The sequence below is a fragment of the Ictalurus furcatus genome, chromosome 9, assembly GCF_023375685.1.
Source record: "Ictalurus furcatus strain D&B chromosome 9, Billie_1.0, whole genome shotgun sequence".
Classification (NCBI taxonomy): domain Eukaryota; kingdom Metazoa; phylum Chordata; class Actinopteri; order Siluriformes; family Ictaluridae; genus Ictalurus; species Ictalurus furcatus.
The window spans coordinates 7,594,471-7,616,706 of record NC_071263.1 but is presented as its reverse complement, the minus strand read 5'-3'; the positions used below and the strand labels follow the sequence as shown (position 1 = coordinate 7,616,706).

The following is a 22,236-nucleotide window of genomic DNA, read 5'->3' as shown; positions in this document are numbered from 1 at the left end:
GCACCCCCCCCATCCGATTAATCGAAAAAATAACCGACCAACTAATCGATTATGAAAATAATCGTTAGTTGCTGCCCTATAAATTACTTTACTATTTAATCAAATATTGGCACTTTCCAAAGAGAAAGATAAACAATAAAGGTTGAAGGTTGTGCCTGTTTTCTAAGAGCATGACTACACGCACTGGGGTTTGGCTTGCACTGATACAAATTTAAAACCAACTGCCAAATGAATTCACCGGTAATGAATCATAGTGAGACCTTTGAGGGTACAGACAAAGTGAGCAAACAACAGTTTGACTCCCCAGCATGCTCAGGTTTACACAAGTCAGGTGTGAGCTCATACCTTTGCATTGCAGGCCCTGGCGGAATAGGCCCTTGAGCAGCTTTTTGCAGTGCTGACAGACGGTGGGGCGCGTGTAGGAGTGGATGACAAACGTGTGAGGCACCTTGACTTTGGACAGCAGGATCTTGTCGAGCTCGATCGGGCGCCCTATGTACGAGTTGGAGCGCCCTCTTCCAGGGAACATGTCCTTCTGCTGAGGAGATGCAAAACAGAGGCTGGGCATTAAATCAGTTCGCAGAAGAAGCATGTACTGCTGGTGCTCACGTAAGCTGTGCTCACTTTCGATGGGAGATCAGCAAGCATAGTGCCAAGTTAATTCGTTTTGGATCGGAGTGTTGATTGCACATGCTTTTTTTTTTCCATCATGAACACAGCAAAGTTGCCTGTGTGAAATTACACCCAGAGCGTACACTGAAGACCAGTTTAGCACTCTAGGTGTTCATTTAACACTGGCGAGTTAGCTGTGCACATGCTGTACTTTCTACATAAAAATGCTGCTTTATCAAATGCTTCATCACACACACACACACACACACACACACACACACACACACACACACACAATATTTTAGACAGCTGTCACCTCAAGTCTTGTGCACGAGACTACATTCTTGAAGAAGCAAACAAGAATATTTGTCAAGAAAAACAGGTTGAGGGGGATGGGCGGTAAATTTGCATTAAACTCAGAACAACAAGTTTCCAGCACCAAGCTGTTTTTAAATGTGCCGCTGATTGGCAGTCGTGCAGATGTCTTACCACCTGTTGAGAATAGGCCTGACATCATGCAGGTGTGCCAAATCAACTTCACACTGCACTCTAAAGAAAGCAAGTGATCGATATCTTCCTCGTCTTTGTGTTGTACACTTGGCTGGAGCTTTTAAGTAGCTTAATGTCATTGAGATGATCTTACAATAGGCATTAGATTTAAGATCTTTAAATATACTTAAGTTTTAACATACATCTTCATACATACGTCTGTGACATACAGGTTATAAAAGAAAGAATTTTAATACTTATACATTTAAATCTACTTATACTAATACCGTATGCTAACAGTTAATATTTCTGTGCAACGCTGGTGTTAAAGGATGAAATCCTTTAAAAAACAATCCAACAATTTCACCATATACACAGTGTTGTGGAGGAGGTGGCTGTTTCATTTTGTTTTTCCTCAGCTTTGTTGGCTGCTGCCAGCATCTCTGCTGATTTGTCTGACAGCTCCAGTTTATTCTGGTGCATGGCACACATGCCTGCATATACACTGAACTGTCATATGGCTATAAAAGCAAATGACCCAGGTAAGAGCAACAAAACATAGGCAAGGAGCCAAATTTTCCTATTCATCTAAATGTCAAATTTCCAACACAAGGTATTTCCTTTGAAATATCCTGTCCAAAGTTGAGTTCCCTAACTGGAATCTTTACTCGGATCTCCAGACTAGTGTTGAGCAAGCTAGTAAAATAGAAAATCTTTCCACCAAGACTAGGATTCTAGATCGAGGCTTCTTAAACTTTTTTGCAGCCAGGGAACCCTTTAACTCTAATATCAATTCCACAGATCCCAACAACACAGATTTTCCCCTTTATTTCTTTCTTGAAAGTATTCAAATAGGCCTTTTCATTCCTGAACTATCCACCAACAGAACACACTATGTCTAGGTTGACATTATTGATAAATTACTTAGTTTTTTTGAGTTATTGTGGTTTGTACTAACCCCATTTCCCCATTCAACTTACCAGTCAAACAGGCTTATAACTAAAAGAACATAATAATAAATATTATATTTAAAAAAAATATCTAACAGCACTGAACTAGATGCCCAGCTATAACAGTGTAACTCATTCAGCTGAAAAGGATGTAAAGCCTTGTAATGCATCTGTGATAGAGCTCTTGTGGGAAAAAAAATGTTTAAAATTAGCTTCACCTGATGGATCTGATCCATTAGCAAAGATTATTTAAAACTTATCCTGTGGAATACTTCAGGTCTTTCCTGGTGTAATATATCTATAGAGAACTTGTCTCTCCTATTGCCTGTGCATATACACCGATTAGACATAAAATGCCAACCTGCCTAATATTGTGTAGGTCCCATTTGTGCTGCCAAAACAGCTCTGACCAGTCAAGGCATGGACTCCACAAGACCACTGAAGGTCTATGTGGTCTACTGGACTACGGCGCAATGGAAGAAGGTGGCCTGGTCTGATGAATCATATTTTTCTTTTACATCATGTGGATGGCCGAGTGCATATACGTTGCTTATCTGGGGAAGAGATGGCACCAGGATGCACTATGGTCAGAAGGCAAGCCAGTGGAGGAAGTGTGATGCTCTGGCAATGTTCTGCTGGGAAACCTTGTTGCAGACTAAGTACACACCTTCATGGCAACGGTATTCCCTAACGGCAGTGGCCTCTTTCAGCAGGATAACGCACCCTGACACACTGCAAAAATTGTTCAAATTGTTTTAAAGATTTTGTCATGTTTAAAGAACATGACAAAGAGTTGATAAGTGTTGACTTGGCCTCCAAATTCCCCAGATCTCAATCTGATCGAGCATCTGCACGATGTGCTGGACAAACAAGACAGCTCCATGGAGGCCCCACCTCACATCTTGCCAGATACTGCAGCCCACCTTCAGAGGCTTGTGGAGTCCATGCCTCGACAGGTCAGAGCTGGTTTGGCAGCACAAAGGGGAACCTACACAATATTAGGCAGGTGGTTTTAATGTTATGGATGATTGGTGTATATAATAGTGCATAAACAGTCATCCATCCATCTTCAACCACTTACTCCTTTTCAGGGTCGCAGGGGAACCTGGAGCCTATCCCAGGGAGCATCAGGCACAAGGCGTGGTACACCCTGGACAGTGGTGCCAGTCCATCGCAGGGCACACAATCACACACATTCACACACTACGGACACTTTAGACACGCCAATCAGCCTACCATGCATGTCTTTGGACTGGGGGAGGAAACCGGAGTACCCGGAGGAAACCCCCACAGCACGGGGAGAACACGCAAACTCCGCACACACAGAGCCGCGGGAATCGAACCCCGACACTGGCGGTGTGAGGCGAACGTGCTAACCACTAAGCCACCGTGCATAAACAATCATCTCCTTTTGAATTTTATTTTCACATTTTGTAGCAATGTGAACCTGGAATTGAAAGGGACTTGATTGGGATTATTGTTACGTTATGGATTTACACAAAGCCACTCATAATATTGAAGTGTTGAATGAGATATTACAAAAATATTGAAAGAGAGGAATAAATATAGTTTATAAAATTATTTACAAATAAATAATTTTAAAAAAGCATAAAAATTGTGATTGCTTAAGTATTCACCCCACTGCTATAAAAACTCTAATCCAACAGAGATGATCTGGCTAATCAAGTAGACTGATTATCTAGAGCAGGTGTGTTGGATCAGGGTTATAATTCAATTCTAAATATAGGAAGGTAGATCTCAAGTGATCAGTGCTCTAATATGTGATCTGTGAGGTAAATTGGGCACAGTCAGCAGATGTTGCTTTTTTGCAGTCAACAGTTGATTAACAGTTTCCTTTAAACAAACTCAAGTGTGTATCACAGCATTTCTGGTGTCAGGATAAAATGTCTCAACCTTTGGGAAAGAGGGATTTGAAGCCTGCCATATGATGGTTGCAATGTAATGTAGGAACATCTTTAAGTAAGGAATAAAGCACAGTAGAGCATGCTGTTATAGGAAAATTAACAGTAATTGAAAGCAATGATTATTTTCCAATAACAGCCCATACTGAAGTGTTTTATTCCACATATATTATGGCAATTTACCAAATATGACCATTTGTTTTGTAATAAAAAATGTAATGTTATGCAATGTCTCTAAACAATTCAATTCCTGTTATTGCTTACATTATAGAAGTTATAAGCAGTCCCTCACCAGCCTCTTTTCTTTTCTCAGTTGAAGTTAATATTTTTTGTTTGTTTTTTAAAAAGCAGAAAAACCAAACCCTCAGTCCTGCTGATGTTCACATGTTGGGAAGTGTAAAGGAACAGCTGAACATTTGATCATCTGATTGTTAGAAAGGCTGACACTGGAGACTCCTTCCAAAAATGCTAAATAAACATCTCCTTACAGAAAACAATAGCAACGTGTTTTTGCAATCTGTTTATGTGGAGCATCCCTGTGTAGGTTTTTAAAATGGAAACAGTAATATATTAGACCTAGCGCATTAATATGAACCTGTGGTTCATACCTTGCAGCTGGCACTTCTGTCAGGGTTGATGTTATAGGAAATTCATCTTTACCTTCTATCCTCGTTCTAACCTTCTTCTCAGATTTGAGAATTCAACAGAGCTGTGGTATAAATACCTTTAAGAATGTACAGTGATTTTTTTGAGACAGTCATTTCTAAAATACTTCAGCGCCTCGGGAGACGTCATATTCCATTATATCACAGTATATTATATCAACTGATGTGAAATGAAGCCCGTCTTCACCCTTACATAAGAAGTAGACATGGAGCACAAGGTGTGTGTGTATGAAAATATAACCCTTGAAAGTATTAGGCTGTTTTGTTAGATGACATGCGTGAAGGTTACTTTTCAGTACTTACCTCAATACTAGGACTGACAGGAGACTGGATAAACAGACAGAAAAAAATAGAGAGAACATTGTTATTAAACACCAAAGGTGAAAAGTAGTATCGTATGTCATTACTATACTAAAGCATCATTTTAAGAGATATAATATTGTCTTTTCTTATTATTAAAACACATGGACTCTGACTCAATTACATATCCATGAAAAAAATCATTCTCTGTTGATTGGATTTTCAACACAAGTTACAACACAAACCTTCCATTGTTAAAAAAAAAAAAAAAAAATTACTATCAATATTAACTTTTTTCAAGTATATTCTTTTTTCACTATATTTAAAACATCTGGTCATATTTATACAAATTTGTACAGATACCACAACCATTCTTCTTTGTACAAGGTCTGTCAATATTCTCAAATGCTCTTCATATGAGCTTTTACAATAAAAAAAGAATCAATGGTTGAATTTGACTTCAATTTCAAGTCATCAGAAAGTTATGAATGCTAAAACTGCCCCTTGTTTTTCATACAAACAGGAGTCATGCAAGTAATTACATGTGAGACCATATTTAAAAAAAATACTTTAAGTTTGAATTAGAGATGCACTGATGTATCTCTAATTCAAACTTAAAGGCAATTTTTCACGCTATGGGCCATCGGCCGATAGTTTAAAAACATCTGATGATAGGGCCGATTATATCCTGTCAAACAAAAGAGAGCAGGAAAACACGTGATTTGGTGCTGTGTGTAAAGATGATGTCTCTTGTGTGGAATGACGACAAAACTGCAGTTTGTAAGCTCTGTAATCTCTGCACTGCTAAAATTTTACACCGGACGCTGCAGCAGTGAAGCGGGAGCTTCGGCATCCAGTCTAACTTTTTTTTTTTGCCACGCTGCTCAAGTAGTATATTTCATATCCAGCTAGTGCTAATGTATAAAAAAGTTTATATTATATGTTACCAGTTTGATGTTAATGATGAAGCAGAAATGCTTTTGTTTGTGGTGAATGAATGTGAGACTAACAGGAGGTTTTTTAGAATTCAGAAAATGTTATTATGAATTAATAACATTCAATAAGTTAAGAAATCTTACTTTAATCTTCAGAATTGAGTTCATGTGTTAATGTTAATTAGAGTAATGTGTTTTCTGTTTATGAGACCAGTTACTGTGAAACAACTTGTTGAAATGGAGAGAATAATATTTTCATTTGCATTTCTTTTAGAATTGTGGAATTAATTATTATTCATTTAAAAGAAGGCTTAAAAGGCAGAACTATCGGTATCGGTATCGGCCGATATCACTATGAATAATCGGTTATCGTATCGGCTGAGAAATTTTGTATCGTGCATATTTAATTATCTTTTACTTAACTGTCATTTTAAATAACACTGTCCACTTTTAATTGTGTTAGATTTTGACACAATACACATACCTTCAATTAAGTATAATCTTTCTATACTTTTTTCAACCAAGTATTGACTGTTCTAAATCACTTAATTAAAAAGAAAAAAAATCACCCAAAGTTTAAACCCTTGCTTTTTAAGTGCAGCATACTAAGAGCTGGATGGAAATTCAACTTGGATATTAAACAGGTTATATGTTTTAATTATAGTATTGTATCAATTCCAAATGTAGGTCTTGAGGCAAAACAAACACATACCATAATGCTTCAGATACAGCACATTTTAATTGACATTTAAAAAGGCTCAAACCAACAACACTATGGGTGTGAAGGTCTAAAGGAAAACAGCATTGCAGTATTTCATCATCTTCTTCTTACCTCTTGGTCATCAAGGACGCGGGTGAGTCAAATCACACACACATATTAAACTGTGACACACTAAGCACTACAACTGTATTGCACTTTCACAGTGCTTCTTTTAGTAAACATCTGAACATACCTGCTGCCTCTTGGATGTTTATTGGAAGACCTGTTTAGCTATCTGCCAAGCTAGAAATCACATCCCAATCCAAGTGAGGGCAGAATAAGCAGAATAAACAGTGCTGAGATAGACTACAGCGTGAAACTCACTAGTAAAGCTTCATCCGAGGGGCTGGGGGAAGGTTCAGCAGAAATCGAACGAGTGTTGGACAGGCCGGTGAGGGACACGTTCGACAGCCGCCGTTTCCGAATACCACTGCAATTGTTTGGAATCTTGAAAGCGCAACGCTTGTGGTAATTCAGTCCACAACCTTTATCCAAAACACAATGAACAAAAAAAAAGAGAACACACAATTGGTCTGATTGTATTGTTCCTGTATAATTTGTGACGCATTACCAAAAAATGTATACACATGATTCATTAAAACAGGTCTAATTCTGCATTAATGAATAACTAATGCTGTGTATATAAAGAAATAAGACCACATTAATGCCATGCTGTTTTTATTTACTGTTAGTTCTACTAGCAGTCTTTGATTTACTAATATTTTGCTTGAAGAATTGAATTATGTACTCATCATATACAATTGGTTTATGACAAGAGAACACAAAATATGAAGAAGGAGGAAGAGAAAATGCATTACTGTTTGAATAACAGAACAAAACTTTGCACATAAGATATATCTATATATAAAGATATATGTAGATATTGAGCAGGGCTGTCCTTGCTCTATATCAGCCACATGCCACATGCAGCACACAGACAGATGGTAACTGGTCCATGACTTTAGTCTTAGAATTTATATTGCAATTTTTCCTTTCACCTGACAGTGGCAGCAGTCTGTGTTAACACAGTTAGCTAAATTCCAAGAGCCTTTTTTCTCCCTACACCTGCAAATTAATTAACTGAAGGACATTTAGTCATGGCTAAAGACAAAATATGCAAAGTTAACAGCGAGAAGGAAACAAGAAGACTTTTTTTACCAAGAGCCATAGCAAATGCACGTGCGAGACTGTTGCGGTAATTACGGAACTTAATATCATGAGATATTATGAAACAAATCATGGGCAATGCACAAACTATTCAGAGGATGTGAGTGCAGCGAAACAGCAGCTGGATTCTCTCCTGGCAGAAGCAATTATCTTGTCAAATTTTTTATCAACCTAAGCATGGAAACCCTTTCAAGAATTCTTGAAAGAGTCCTTAATTAAAGTGGATCTGCAACCAAGTGTTAAAAATGACAATTTAATAGAATTTTTTTAATGATTATGTTAGTTTGTCCAATTACTTTTGCTCTCTTAAATAAGGGGACCACATATAATCTGGCCCCCTTGGAAAAAAGTTACCTTCACACTTGAGTCCCTGCCTGACCAGACCCCATAACATCTCTCCACAGTGGTCACAGAAGGCTGGAGCCCGGTATGAGTGAACAAACAGAGTGTGGGGTCTGATCTGGAAGTCCTCTACTGTAGCCGAAGCTATAAGTTTGTTAAAAAAGATAGAAAGCAAGAAAGAAAGCAAGCAAGAAAGAAAGATAGAACGAACGAAAAAGAAAGAAGGAAAGAATAACATTAAAAAGATCTTTGTTACATATTGTATGAACAGTAAATAATTTATCATTTTTATCATATGTACATAATGGCACAATAGTTTAATGTCTGTCTTCTAAAATAATAATAATAATAATAATAATAATAATAATAATAATAATAATAATAACTTATTTTTAGATTCACATCAGAACAACTGATTTTCTGTCACTGCAATAAACTGCAAATCTTCTTCCGCACCCCACTTGCTTATCACATCATTTGGACTTTGAACTTGATGAGGGAATTCAGCTCTCAAAAATCCATGCCATTACGAATCAACATGTCATAAGTTTTCGAAAGAAAAAAGGCAAACAAATGGTGCAGAGGGAGATATTTTTATTCGATAGTGTCTGCTCTCCCGGGGCTTCCCTCTGGGGAGGTGCGCCTCCGGAGGTGCAGATGGACGAGAGTCCTGGCCAAAGCCGATGTGTCAGAGGGCGGACTGGCACAGTCCATTCTCGGCAGCCTGGCCCTCTTCTCCTCACATGAGCAGAGCGTGTGTCTGTCAGGGTTAATAGGCTGGAGATTAGTGCCTCCCCAAGAGGGGCTGATGGTCAGTAGCAAATTAATTAAGAGTTTGATTTAGGCCTTCTGAATGCCGCGAAGGATCGCAGAGGAGCCAATTCAAAGCTCTGTGGCACTGACTTCCCTAATGAAAATGCTTCAGACATCCTTTTAATAATCTACTGCTGAATTTCAGATGGACATTCTGTCTCATTTGAGTTTCTTTATTCTTAGAAATAGTCCTGTATGCAACTTAGAATTCAATCGGTGCCTTTTATTAGTCAAGTACAAGGTGAGTGATGAATTTCTATTGGTGACCTTACTATTGTAAGGTTCTATCTGCCGTACATTTTTCATCCAGATAGAACCACATAACACTAAAGTCACATATAAAATATCCACGTACAGTAACCGAGTAAAGATATGTGTGATGTATGCATGATGTTTATAATCCACCAATCCACATAAACAAACCCAGGCATTATTTATATTTGCAAATTATGCTATGAAAGAGCGTTTTGGGTGAGACGGGTGGAGTGTTTTGATTGGCTCTTGTTGGCTGCGTGTCGGCAGACCAATAGCAGCTGAGTGGCAAACCCAGCGGGAGGACTGCTTGCTGGAGCATGTGCCCTTAGCCTCCTCTCCAACATGGCTTCCCCACAGCCTGCTCAAGTAGAATACATTCTGATTAGCCATTCTCTGGCTAAATTGCCTCAATTCATTCAAATTATTGTTTTGCCTTTTGTTTAAAGGCCAAGATATGTTTGCAAGTTTGAAATACCTGTAAACTGTCATTAAATGCTTCAGGGAAATGAGGGTGGCACGGAAAATCCACCCTATGCTGCTGAGTTAAAGTAAGTAAAAGACTTGTGCATGTGTGTCTGTGTGTGTCCCCTTGTACATAGCTTTTTTTTCTCTTCATATTTTTGGGACAAATAATAAATATGTACAAGTCATTTACAAAATTTGACAAAAACATAAAATAAAGAAAATGTTGCCATGTTATTTCTTGGTATAATTTAGGATGCCGGAGAAGACATACAGCTTCCTCTGTGTGCTAATGGAGCAGTGAATCAACTACTATTATTCTGTTCACTCCTTTTCAAGGTTTCAAGGTCATTACCAGCCTTTGCTTTCTTTCTGTAGCATTCGCTGCAATTATGTCAGTCTAGATGTACAGTGTGGGTTCATGTTCCTGACATGACATGTTGAGTTGAACTTGTGTATTATTATCTCTGTGCTTTCTGTTGGAGTTCACAAAGTTTATCACAATGAATTACATTTGAGACTATTTGTTATTCAAGAGCTGGTATTTTCCTTGCATGCTGCCTGTACTAATCAATCTGAAAGATATAATCAGGGTTATCATATGCATGGAACAGATGTGTATTGACAAAATCATTTGAGCAAAAAGTCCTTACAGTCAATCTGTGATTAAGATAACAAGATATGATTTAAAATGTTTTCTTTTCAATTGTTTTTTCTATCTATTTCAATAAAGGAATGTAAAAAAAAAAAATTCTGCTTGCAACATTGTAAAATGAAATTCTAATGAACAATATATTTTTTTTAATAGTATTTGTCAAATTTGTACTCTTAGGTTTCATTCAATAAAAAAGCTCGTAATTTGGTTAAAAACAGGAGTATGTGGAAAATTATTATTGCTATATACAACAATGAGAAAAAAATATTATTTGATATGATTTGAAAGGATACAAGAAAAAGTCCTCACAGTTTAACACACATTATTACAATTAGTGATGCACTGGAAATAAAATTCAACAAAGGCAACAAAAAAAGGTGGAAGATTTTGTTTCCTTTAATTATGCCATCGAGGAATTATATTAGTTTTTTTATTATTATTATTTACAAGATACTGGTAAATGTACTTATTTTCAAGCAAGGCAGCATAAATGCTAATCTAGCAGTGCAAAATACATAAGTGAATACATAGATTTCATCATCTACTGCTACAAAATGTTTACACGTAATTGGTACAGATTAGTAACGCCAGAAAATGTGATGCAGTAATGTATGCATTAAACCTACTGTTTAGAGATGTCAGCAATATATGCATTAGGTAAGCAATAAATAAATAAATAAATAAATAAATATAAATAACAGCATTTCTAATTCTCATTATGATTGAAGTGCTATAATTTTACACATTCATTCATCTTCAGCCTTATCCTGGTAAGAACTTTATCCTGGTAACGTAAATCCAGACCCTATAGCAGGCACACTGGGAACAATGCTCATCCACACCTACAGACAATTTAGACTAGCCAGTTTTTTATGAGAAGGGAGGAAACTAGAGAACCCAGCAGAAAACATACAAAACTACACAGACAATAGCCTGACCTCAGGATTGAAGCCTGGACCTGGGGCTGTGATCCATTTAGATACATTGGTATATTTAATATTAAAATACAATATTTAGTCACACCTCCAATATTTGATTATAATGTACAGTATTTTTACTATTAAAAAGTGTGTGTGTGGGGGGGGGGGGGGTAGTGAATTCACATAAGAAGCATGTGTAGCTTTCATACTCCTAAGTTAAAGCTTTTTACCATGTAACATAGAATAACTTGCTACATTTGACACAAGGCAAATATTGAAGTCAAGGTATATTGTTTTGTGTTCATTGGGGCTTCATTAGTTTTGTGAAATGTAGGATTATTACATTATTATTCCAAGATTATTGCAAGATTAATATTATTACAAGGTTACACTCCAGTCACATAGAATTACTATTAGTTAACCTTTCAATGGCCTGGATGAGAGAAAAGCTTCATAAATATACATGATATTAGGAACTTCATTTAAAAATAAAATGGTGATCAAGTAAAAAGCTTGCGTGCAGCTTCCTAGAATGGAGCTTTTCATTAAGAAACACAAAGAAAAGACCACAATGTGAAAACAGCGGTGAATAATTTACATTTATTTAATGCATTTTTATACTGAGTACATTTCTGCATCACCACAACAGTATATGTCTGGAAAACCGTTACCATTTTGAGTTGAACAGAATCCAACTTTTGTACTGCATGTTAGAGAAATTATACCCTCTGAGGAAGTGTGACGAGAGAATCATTATAAATGATTCTGGCTGACTTAGCGCTCTCGAGACGGAGTCATAATTAATAACCACTGATCTAACTTTCCAGCAACATATTATATTATTTTACAGCAAGTTTATCCGCTCAGTGCGCTGTTGAGGAGTGTCACTCAACAATCCTGAAGGCTTGTCTTTGACATTGTGCACATCCGGGCATGTTAATCACCTGATTTTCTTCCCTCAGCATCAAACACATACAGACACACAAACACTAGAACAGGCTGGGGGAAGGGGGAAGGTGTCAGTCCTTCTTTATCTCCTCACCACAGACTCTACTCCATTACAGTACCTGTCATAGCTCAGAGGAGAGGAGGAGTAGGTAAAGAGAGAAAAAAGGCCTTCCAAGCATTTGTAGAAACACTTTAGCAGTGTCAAACGTGATACCTCTACCGCTTCCCCCTCCTGGGTGACACAGCTCCGGCTTCGCACTGCATGCAGCAGCCAAACTTGGATGGGCGTCAAGTTTCTCACACGCCAAAAAAGAGAGGGTGACAAAAATAGCTAAATGAGTCTAGTGTTGTTGTGTGGAACCTCAATGACTGACGACTCGCAAAAACGGTCACAGTATATTCTGATTTTTTTTGGTCCATGTGTTTATAAGCGACTCCAATACTGTTAGATGGGCAACTGTCAAATTTCAACAGCAGTGCTAAAAGGGGGTCAAACATAGTCTCGGTTATTGCCTTCAGCATTCAGTTCAATTCTTACGCTAATAAATATGACATGGGAAACTCATGGGAACATGTTAAAATGTCTAGAGCTTCAGCAGTGTTAAGAAGAAACTGAATCTTACCTGAGAGCACTACCTCCACCAGGTCTCCCTCCATGATGTCAGCGGCACACTTGACCAGCTGCAAGATATTCTCGGAGGTTGGGTCATGACGAAAAAGTAGGATCTTGTCATATATCCCATAGAAGCCACACTCTGGGAACTGCAAGTCAAACAGGTCAATTAATCAGGAGTTCCTGGTGTCTTTCCCATACATTTTACTGCTCTCTGTGCCTCATTAATCTACTGTTAAATACACTCTTTCATATCATATTCTCTCTATGTTACACCAACAATTGTTTCAGTCATATTAGGAAACCCAGCCATAAACCCAGATTTTCTAGTGTGTCAGAACTAGAGTAAGGCTTACTTTTGCTACAGTGGTACACAGAAATCCATTTTACACCAAAGAGAGATTATGTTTTACAATTTGCTCTGTTCCTAGCTATCATGGCACATAAAGAAGCAGCTGATGTTTGATATTCATGCATGCGGTTTCTTCTCTCAAGAGCTTCGACTAAAATGAGTACACAACCATTCTGTAAACTACTCATTTCTCCTTCAAAAAAGCACAGCCTTCAAAAAAAACACATAGCCCCACCTTCACTTTATTTCTTTATTTCTGGGTTTTTGCACATTTCCTAAACAGTTTTACGAACAATAGTCTTTCAATAAATTCAATGTCAAAGAAGAGAGCAACATATTGACTGACCCGTGTAGGCTGCTGGGGAAACGACCTGCTAGCCTCGTTCTCTATTGATCACTGCTGGGCTGAGTTACAGCTGCACGGCATGGAGTGCCTGTTCAATGCAGCACTATTCACAAAGGAAACTCATACTGGGCCAATTATTGTCTCTATTTACATACTAAAAACCAAGGAAACTCGTATTTGCACAACAATTACTCTGCAGGACATTTATACAGCACGTGCCAATGAATATTTGGACTCTTCAGTTATCAAAATACTGCAAACACATAGGACAAAAACATGTGTCTTGTACAGTGAATTAATATACACAAAACATGCTATCCAAAATAATGTTTGATGTGTATGATATCAACTTATGATTCTCTATGTACATTAGACTGTTAGACTGTTATAGTGTGTACGTGTGTTTGTGTGCGTGCGTGTGCCTGTGCTCGTGTGTGTGTGTGTGTGTGTGTGTGTGTATTTCCAAAAAATTCCAAAAAAGTTGGGACAGTATGGGAAATGCAAAAAAACGAACAAAAAGAGTCATTTTAAAATTCAATTCACCCGTACTATGTTGAAAACACATTATGAACACATTATTTGATGTTTTACTTTGTGACTTTAATTTATTTTTGAAAATATACACTCATCAGGGGGGCAGTGGTGACTTGGCAGTGGTGGCTCTATGTTACTGATCGGAAGGTTGGGGGTTCAAGCCCCAGCACTGCCAAGCTGCCACTGTTGGGCCCTTGAGCAAGGCCCTTAACCCTCTCTGCTCCAGGGGCGCTGTAGCATGGCTGACCCTGCTTCCTGACATGCTGGGATACGTGAAGAAAATAATTTCACTGTGCTGAAATGTATATGTGATCAATAAAGACTCATTCATTATCTATCATTTCAAATCTGATGACTGCAACACACTCCAAAAAAAAGTTGGGACAGTGGACTGTTTACCACTGTGTAACATCACCTTTGTTTTTAATAACACTTATTAAGCGTCTGGGCGCTGAAGACACCTATTGGTTAAGTTTAGCAAGCAGAATTTTCCCCAATTCATATGTCAACATAGACATATGTTGTGTACATGTGTACATATCTTTCTGCATTAATGGTGCTCTCACAGATGTGCAAGTTACCCATGCCATGTGCACTGACACACCCCCATACCATGACAGACGCTGGCTTTTGGACCTGACGCTGATAACAGCTTGGACGGTCCTTTTCCTCTTTGGCCCAGAGAACCCGACGGCTGTTTTGTCCAAGAACTATTTGAAATGTTGACTCGACAGACCACAAAATACAATTCCACTGTGCTACTGTCCATCTCAGATGAGACCGAGCCCAGAGAAGTCAGCGGCGCTTCTGGACAGTGTTGATGTATGGCTTCTGCTTTGCACAGTAAAGCCTTAACTGCAGCGGCAAATGGTGTTGACTGACAAAGGTTTACCAAAGTATTCCCGAGCCCATGTCAGGATATCCATTACAGACTCATGACGGTTTTTTAGACAGTGACGTCTGAGGGATTGGAGATCACGTACATTCAGAAGTGGTTTTCGGCCTTGCCCTTTAGACACCGAGATTTGACCGGATTCCTTGAATCTTTTAATTATATTGTGTAGAAGGTGAAATGCCCAAAATCCTACCAATTTGTCTTTGGGGAACTTTGTGTTAGTGTTTGATTATTTGCTGATGTATCTGTTGGCAGATTGCCGAGCCTCGACCCATCCTTGCTCTTGAAGGACTAGGCCTTTTTGTAGGCTCCCTATATACTATGATTAGACGGTGTTTCACTTCATCGTCTTATTCCAAGTTGTCACATCACTATTAGTTCTAAATTGCCCCTGTTACAACTTTTTTGGAATGTGTTACATGCATCAATTTCAAAATAAACATGTATCTTCAAATACCTATGCAGTTGGTTAGGTAAAACATCAAATACCTTGTCTGTACATTTTTTTTGTTTAAATACAAATCAAAGTACATTTACAAATCACTCTACTTTGTTTTTATTAGCATTTTCCATACTGTCCCAACTTTTTTGGATTAGGGGTTGTATACACACACACACACACACACACACACACACACATATATATATATATATATATATATATATATATATATATATATATATATATATAGATTGCAACTGTGTATATATATATATATATATATATATATATATATATATATATATATATATATATATATATATATACACACAGTTGCAATCAAAATTATTCAACCCCATTGCAAATCAGGTTTTGTCATGTAATCAGAGAAGGAACTCTGAACTACAGTTCCCAGCAGCCACTTCATCACAATCACATCACTCCTGCAAATGAATCACGTTCCCGTTAATTGAGCACTCATGTATATAGCCACAGTTTGCACTACACTACTTGTCTCACATTTGTCTTTCTTTACCTTTGTCCCTGTTGCTGTGTTTTGTTCTTTAGTTTGTGTTTAGTCTTTGCCACAGTGTTTTGCCTCAAAGTCATAGTGTCTTTTGAATTTTGTTTGGTTCTTTATTAAATCGGGAAAATCTGCACGTGCATCTGTCTCAACCTCCATAACATGACAGAACGTGAGACCATGAACCTGGATGCAGCAGAATTTTTCAGGTCCAAGAGGCCCTGTACAAGAGGGAGCCTTCCAACCAGGCAGGAACCATCTCTCCCTCTCCACTGTTCATTCATCCTCCTTGCTCGTCTGACGATGCCGCTCAGCATTCCTGTTCAGCTGAGGACGCCGCTCAGTCACCCTGTTCAGCTGAAGACGTCGCTCCACGTCCCGGCATGGCCAAGTGCTCCACTCTATTTTCCTGCTCCGCTAAGAACATTGCTCTGCTTTCCTGCTCCACTGAGGACGTTGCTCGGCTTTTCTGCGCCGCTGAGGGCATCGCTCAGCTTTTCTGCTCCGGTGAGGATGTCACTCAGCCTCCTTGCTCGTCTGAGGACGCCGCTCAGCATTCCTGTTCAGCTGAGGACGCCGCTCAGTCACCCTGTTCAGCTGAAGACGTTGCTCCGTGTCCTGGCATGGCCAAGTGCTCCGCTCTGCTTTCCCGCTCCACTAAGAACGTCGCTCTGCTTTCCTACTCCGCTGAGGACTTTGCTCAGCTTTTCTACTCCGCTGAGGGCGTTGCTCCACTTTTCTGCTCCGCTGAGGACATCGCACCGCCTTCCTGCTTGGCTGAGGATGTCGCTCCGCCTTCCTGCTCGGCTGAGGATGTCGTACCATCTTCCTGCTCAGCTGAGGACTTCGCTCCGTCTTCCTGCTCGGCTGAGGACTTCGCTCCACCTTCCAGCTCGACTGAGGATGTCACACCGCCTTCCTGCTCGGCTGAGGACGTCGCTCTGCCTCCATGTTCCGCTGAAGACGTCGCTGCTTTTCTTTGCTTCACGCCATATGTCGCTCCCCCTCCCTGCTCCACGGAAGGCATCGTTCCCCCTTCGTGCTTTGCAGAGAGCATCGTTCCTCCCTCTGGCCTAGCGGAGAACTTCGCTCCCCTCTCTGGCCTTGCGGAAATCTTTGAGCTTCCCTTTGGCTTTGCGGAGAACTTTGCTCCCCCCGCGGACCTCACGGAGAGCGGCACTCCCCCCTCTAGCGTCATGGGGAATGTCGCTTCCCCCTCAGGCTCTGCCTTGAGCTTTGTTCCTCCCTCTGGCTGTGCAGCAGCCATCGCTCCGCATTCAATCCAGGCCAGGGATATCAGGTCATCTCTCTACGGTGTAAAAGAGTCCGCTCCACACCTGAACCTCAGAGAGCATGGCTAGCAGTAACTGATCATTCTTAAGACTGTATCTTTTACATTAGGTTAATTCTGTTCTGACAATATTTTCAAGGATTACAAGTTATAATATGTTACCTTTGCTCTTTTTGGCAAGATACAATTAACAGTTGCATTTTAATTGAAATTATCTCATTTTCATTTGAATAATCTTTGGTCAACAACATTGAACTATGAAAATGGAAATGAAAAGGAGACACATTTCAGGGATATTATAGTTGTTAAGAATGCATTGCTGGGCCCTGTGTGTATTCAGCAATATCCACAGTGCAGAAGCTGTGGCTGACTGCAGCAAAGTGTACAATACATAGCGCCGAGGCAAGAAAACAGCTCCAGTCAATACAAACACAGATTCTCTTCTATTGCTGGTGATATGTTACGGGTGATCTATTAACGCAGTTTTATATGATTAAATCCAGACTGCAGATCAGTGAGGGCATGTGTGGGTTTGTATTTTTTAATTTTGCTCATTCTAATGAGTTTGGTACAATAAAGACACACTGAGGCGAGTGAACATTCTGAGGTCGCCATGACAGCAGCCTCACTGTAGCAGTATGGGTTGTCATGGCAGCAGAAGCCCAAGGCTGACTGAGCACTATTCATTTATTGGAGACAAATGGATGTGCATGTACCGAGCCATCAAAGCCACAGCGACACCCACCGATCCTCATCATTAACCCCTTGGGAGATGCCTGGCTCTAAGCTCGGGAATCTTCTATAACTCCATGTTATGGCCTCTTAGGGTGCTTCACAGTGTTGCCTTGAATGTTGCATCTTCAGGGCTGTCATTTTCTTCCCTCTTTCATTTTCTTCTGCTGCTTTTGTGGATGACTGACTAGCACTGTATGTGAGGGACATCAATTTGGACATTGTCTTCCCTTTAAACACCAGGTTGTTGAAGCTGGCTGTCAAGGTGGAGCAAGGCTGAAAGAAGCAGGTGTGCCAATGCAGAGGAGGGCCAGAGAGAGAGGCAGATATAGACAGAGAGAAAGAGAGCGCGAGCAAGCGCACTCTAAAAGCTGCTCGGAACAGTGAATCATCCGTTCTGCTTTAACTGCTGAGCCTCTCTCACCCACCCCACACTTTCTCCATGTGCAGACAGCCATCCCCAGCAACATTCTCTCAATATATCCCAGTGCCCATTTTAGACACCTATTTCTCAAGTTCTTGAAATCAACCTGTTGGATTCTAGGTCATCATGTCTAATGACTTTAGTATGTGATAAGTGGTAGCCCAGGTCTCATGAAAAGTAAATACATTAATCAAGAAATAACCTCAGAAACAACTAACAAAGCAAGTGTTGTTAGTTTATCCACCAAAATACCATAAGGGGTATTAAATATTAAGACAGTATAAATTTAACTTAGTAATGGTTTCAGTTAATGGTATAATGTCCTCTGTGTTGTATGTTTGGTGACTCAATAGCTAATATTTTTTGTATGTGACTGAACATATACATAACCTCTACACTTGCCAATTCTGTTTAGGGATTTTTGATTGTACAGTAGTGGTTTAAAAGAATATATACTTTTAAATAATATATCATTTTCAAACCTAAAAGAGTTGGACCTGGGTCACTGTTCTAAGTCTTGAGAAGTCTTTGGAAGTGCCCTGCACGTGTCATAAGAAAGGCTGAGTAGTTATGCCACTATATATTTTATTCATTATTGAAAAGAAACATTCAAATGCATCTTTTCTAACACCAGTTAGTTAGACCTAGCTAACACAAGCTAGCTAAATAGTTAAGAACAGCCACCAAATCATTTTTTTTTAAAAAATACATGGTTGATATTATTTAGTTGGTAATTAATTCAGCCAGCTAATTCCTGTCTTTCCATTTCAAGGGTATCAAGACCTAAACTAGACTACTTAAAACCAGCTAGATACTAGTGAGATAATTTAGCTAGTTAGCTGCCATTCTTGCTAGGTTAGAAAGAAAAATTGTTACTATACTCTGATAACCAGACCTCCTATTCATTTACAAATTGACAAATTGGTTTTCAAATTATGATCACTAAGTTTTAAATAAAGAGATAAAATCAGTTTCCTGCTAACAGCATTGTCTTTTTGTTCAAAATGGGTTTAAAGCATAAAAATCTCTTAAGTATCTGATTCCAATAGAACTTTTGAGTTTGCACAATATAATTAGATTAATAGAACTGAACAAGCAGTTTAACCTTGGCTCAAATGTATCTACATCTGTTCAACATATATCTCTTATCTATATCAGGGAGAGTTCTGAAGTTATTATCAGTTAGTAAAGTAAGATTTAGTCAGTAGCATAATGTATCAGTAAAAAGTTGTGTAAAGTAAGAAGTGGTATTGTTTTTTTAATTAAGAAAACAATTTTTTTTTTTTTTTAAACTGTGTCTGAGTAACATATTAAAGGTAACAAGATGATCTTTAACAGAGTCTATACTGATTTGAATATTTTGTCTATATACAGACAGCCCACAGTTGGCTTATACAATGAGTGATCTGGGAAAGAAGTCTGTGGCTTGTCACACTGTCATGTATTACCTGTAGATGAATAGAAGATGAAGCACTACCCAGACATAAGCTGATATTACCCAGACATAACAGACCTATGTTTTTCATTTCCTCTTGAATAGGTCATCAAATGGTCATTTTAGAGAACAATCATCTTATAACAAGTGTTATGAGTTAATTATGTAATCTCCTCTTTTTTTTAACTATAAGCCAGCAGTTGACTATTATAGCAAATAAAATGTGTGTTGTTTATTAAGTTTAACAGTAATATCCAGTCTCTGTCTGTCACATGGTGATTTATAATCGGCATAACTCTTGCCAAGCAAAGTGATTTTACAGATAAATGGGGAAGAAAAGTCTGTGCTCGTTGTTAGAAGCTTAGCGCTGTGTCCACTGACAGGATGTGCAGAGCTTTCACCAGCACAGCCATGTTTCGTTCAGGTGTTGAAACGCTCAGACCTACAGGAAATGTTGTCCCACTCTGCACTGATCTGATGCACATGGCTCTGGAATGACAGAGGTGTGAAATCTGTGTGCTGAGCAGTGGGGCTTTAATAAGATAAAGTAAGGCTAAGGTCAAAACACAGGGCTGAAGAGAGCAAGCTTATGGAACATGGTATGATTAGGTGTTCAAGGCAAGGGTGCAGTGATACAATGCTTTACAGTAGGCCTACAACAATTGTTTTTTTATATAATTGAAAAATCTGTCAACTATTTTGTACGTCAAATAATCTAGTGATTATTTCCTGTTCCAATGATCATAACCAATACAATTTAATTTGCAACAATTACAAATAAGGAAATTAGATCATTTAAAATAATGGTAGAAGAACATTGAAATGTTAAGATTCAAATGAATTATGTCTATCTTTACTTAACTTTACTGAATCATTAGCCTACATTCGATGTCTTGTCATTAATCTGAACAACATCTGAAACACATGGTGTTTCTATGGTAGTGTTTTGCACATTTTATTATTCTGACCCTATGATCATAAAAACGTCAAGTCCATTTCATGAAACATTGTGTAATATGAAGCAGATTTTCCAATCTGGCGCTTCCGGTGTTTTCATTTTAAATGTTGCGTCATTAATGCGCTGCCATGTAATATGTCTCTGCTTTGTGACGTGAACTGAATCATGCTTGTACTGTGTTGAGAGACAAACTCCCACAGTTTCAACATTTAAGGCTTTGCTTTCTTTGACTGCTCTCTCATTCCCACCAGCAGTCAAAGTTCTGTTTGTGTGGTGTGTGATTTCCTCTGTTTGAAAAGAAAAAAGAAAAAAAGACTAAAGAGAAAAGGAAAATAGCATGACACAATTAATAATACCATTCCCTCCTTTCTGTTGGTTTTTTTTTTTTCCAAAAAAAAAGGAGATGGCCTCTTGTTTTCTATCGGTCAACGCTTTCAAGGATTAGGTTAATGTTCACCTCGATTAACCTTTTATTTTGGTTTTCAGTCTCATCGGTCCAGGTTTGGTATAATTGAGCAAGCAGGGCATATGTTGCAAATTATATCTATTTATATTTTGATAACAAGACCAACTCAAAACAGTCTCATGAAGAAGCTAATGCATGCCTTGCATCCTTTCACTGGCTTTTCTGCCTGGCAAATGTATTTGTGGTTGGTCTGACGGCTGCTTTATGTCATCACAGCTGTCCAAGAAACAAATTAATTTGTCCATTTAAATTCCTTGTGCTGGAGTACAGACCAAAAATAGGACAAATAAAAAATGCCACTGTGGAGCTTTAGCTTTAGCCGCTTTTAATTCTGTTTCTGAAGTCTGAGTATATGAACATGCATACAATATTGCAGAGGTTCTGTATTAAATAACAATAATTAGTTGGCCTTTGTATCTCTCTTTAAGTTCAGCTACACTCTCTACCTGTACAGAGAACAAAGATAGAACCAGTCTGTCTTTTCTCTCAGCGAGACTAACACACCAGGCAATTTTCCCATACAGATCAAGCCATGGAACACACACAAACCATCAACCAATCAGAGCCATGGCTAGCCATGTTGAGTCTGCAGGCTAGCGGGTGCTAGCTGTGCTGTGACAACCACTGGTCAATACTGTTGGAGCATTGTGCTTTTGTTTTTCTCCCTCCCTCTGCGCCTACAAGGCCAAAAAAGCCTAAACGTTTTGCCAATGGTAGGCATGGGGCCACATTCAAGGCCTAACAGAAAGGGCAAACAGATTCTCTCCAGCTCTGCTAACACTCAAGCCGTTTGATGTTCAAAAACTATGGCTATGTTCTTGCAAATACAACCTGTTGTGAGTTATCATTGCTCATTAGGCAGTATGGCATATTAACCGTGTTTTAAATTTATTGTTGGAGCACACCTTCGGTCAAAGTGACTTAGACAGAGCCAAAAGTTTACAACAACCTTCAAAAGACAGGAGTAAAATAGTATACAAGCACACGACAATAAGCCTTAGACTAATTTGCACAAGTGGTAAGTAATACA

The 22,236-nt window shown here is 38.8% G+C and overlaps 1 protein-coding gene across 1 annotated transcript in view; it reads right to left on the bottom strand.

Moving 5' to 3' along the window:
* prkd1 (protein kinase D1) overlaps positions 1-22,236 on the bottom strand; it is a 53,772-nt gene that overhangs the window by 21,152 nt on the left and 10,384 nt on the right. The window contains exons 2-6 of the mRNA XM_053633226.1: positions 12,819-12,957; positions 8,155-8,286; positions 6,958-7,118; positions 4,942-4,965; positions 346-538 (exon numbers count right to left, since the gene is read on the bottom strand). Coding sequence (XP_053489201.1) covers positions 346-538; positions 4,942-4,965; positions 6,958-7,118; positions 8,155-8,286; positions 12,819-12,957 — 649 coding nt within the window. The remainder of the gene's footprint in view (positions 1-345; positions 539-4,941; positions 4,966-6,957; positions 7,119-8,154; positions 8,287-12,818; positions 12,958-22,236) is intronic.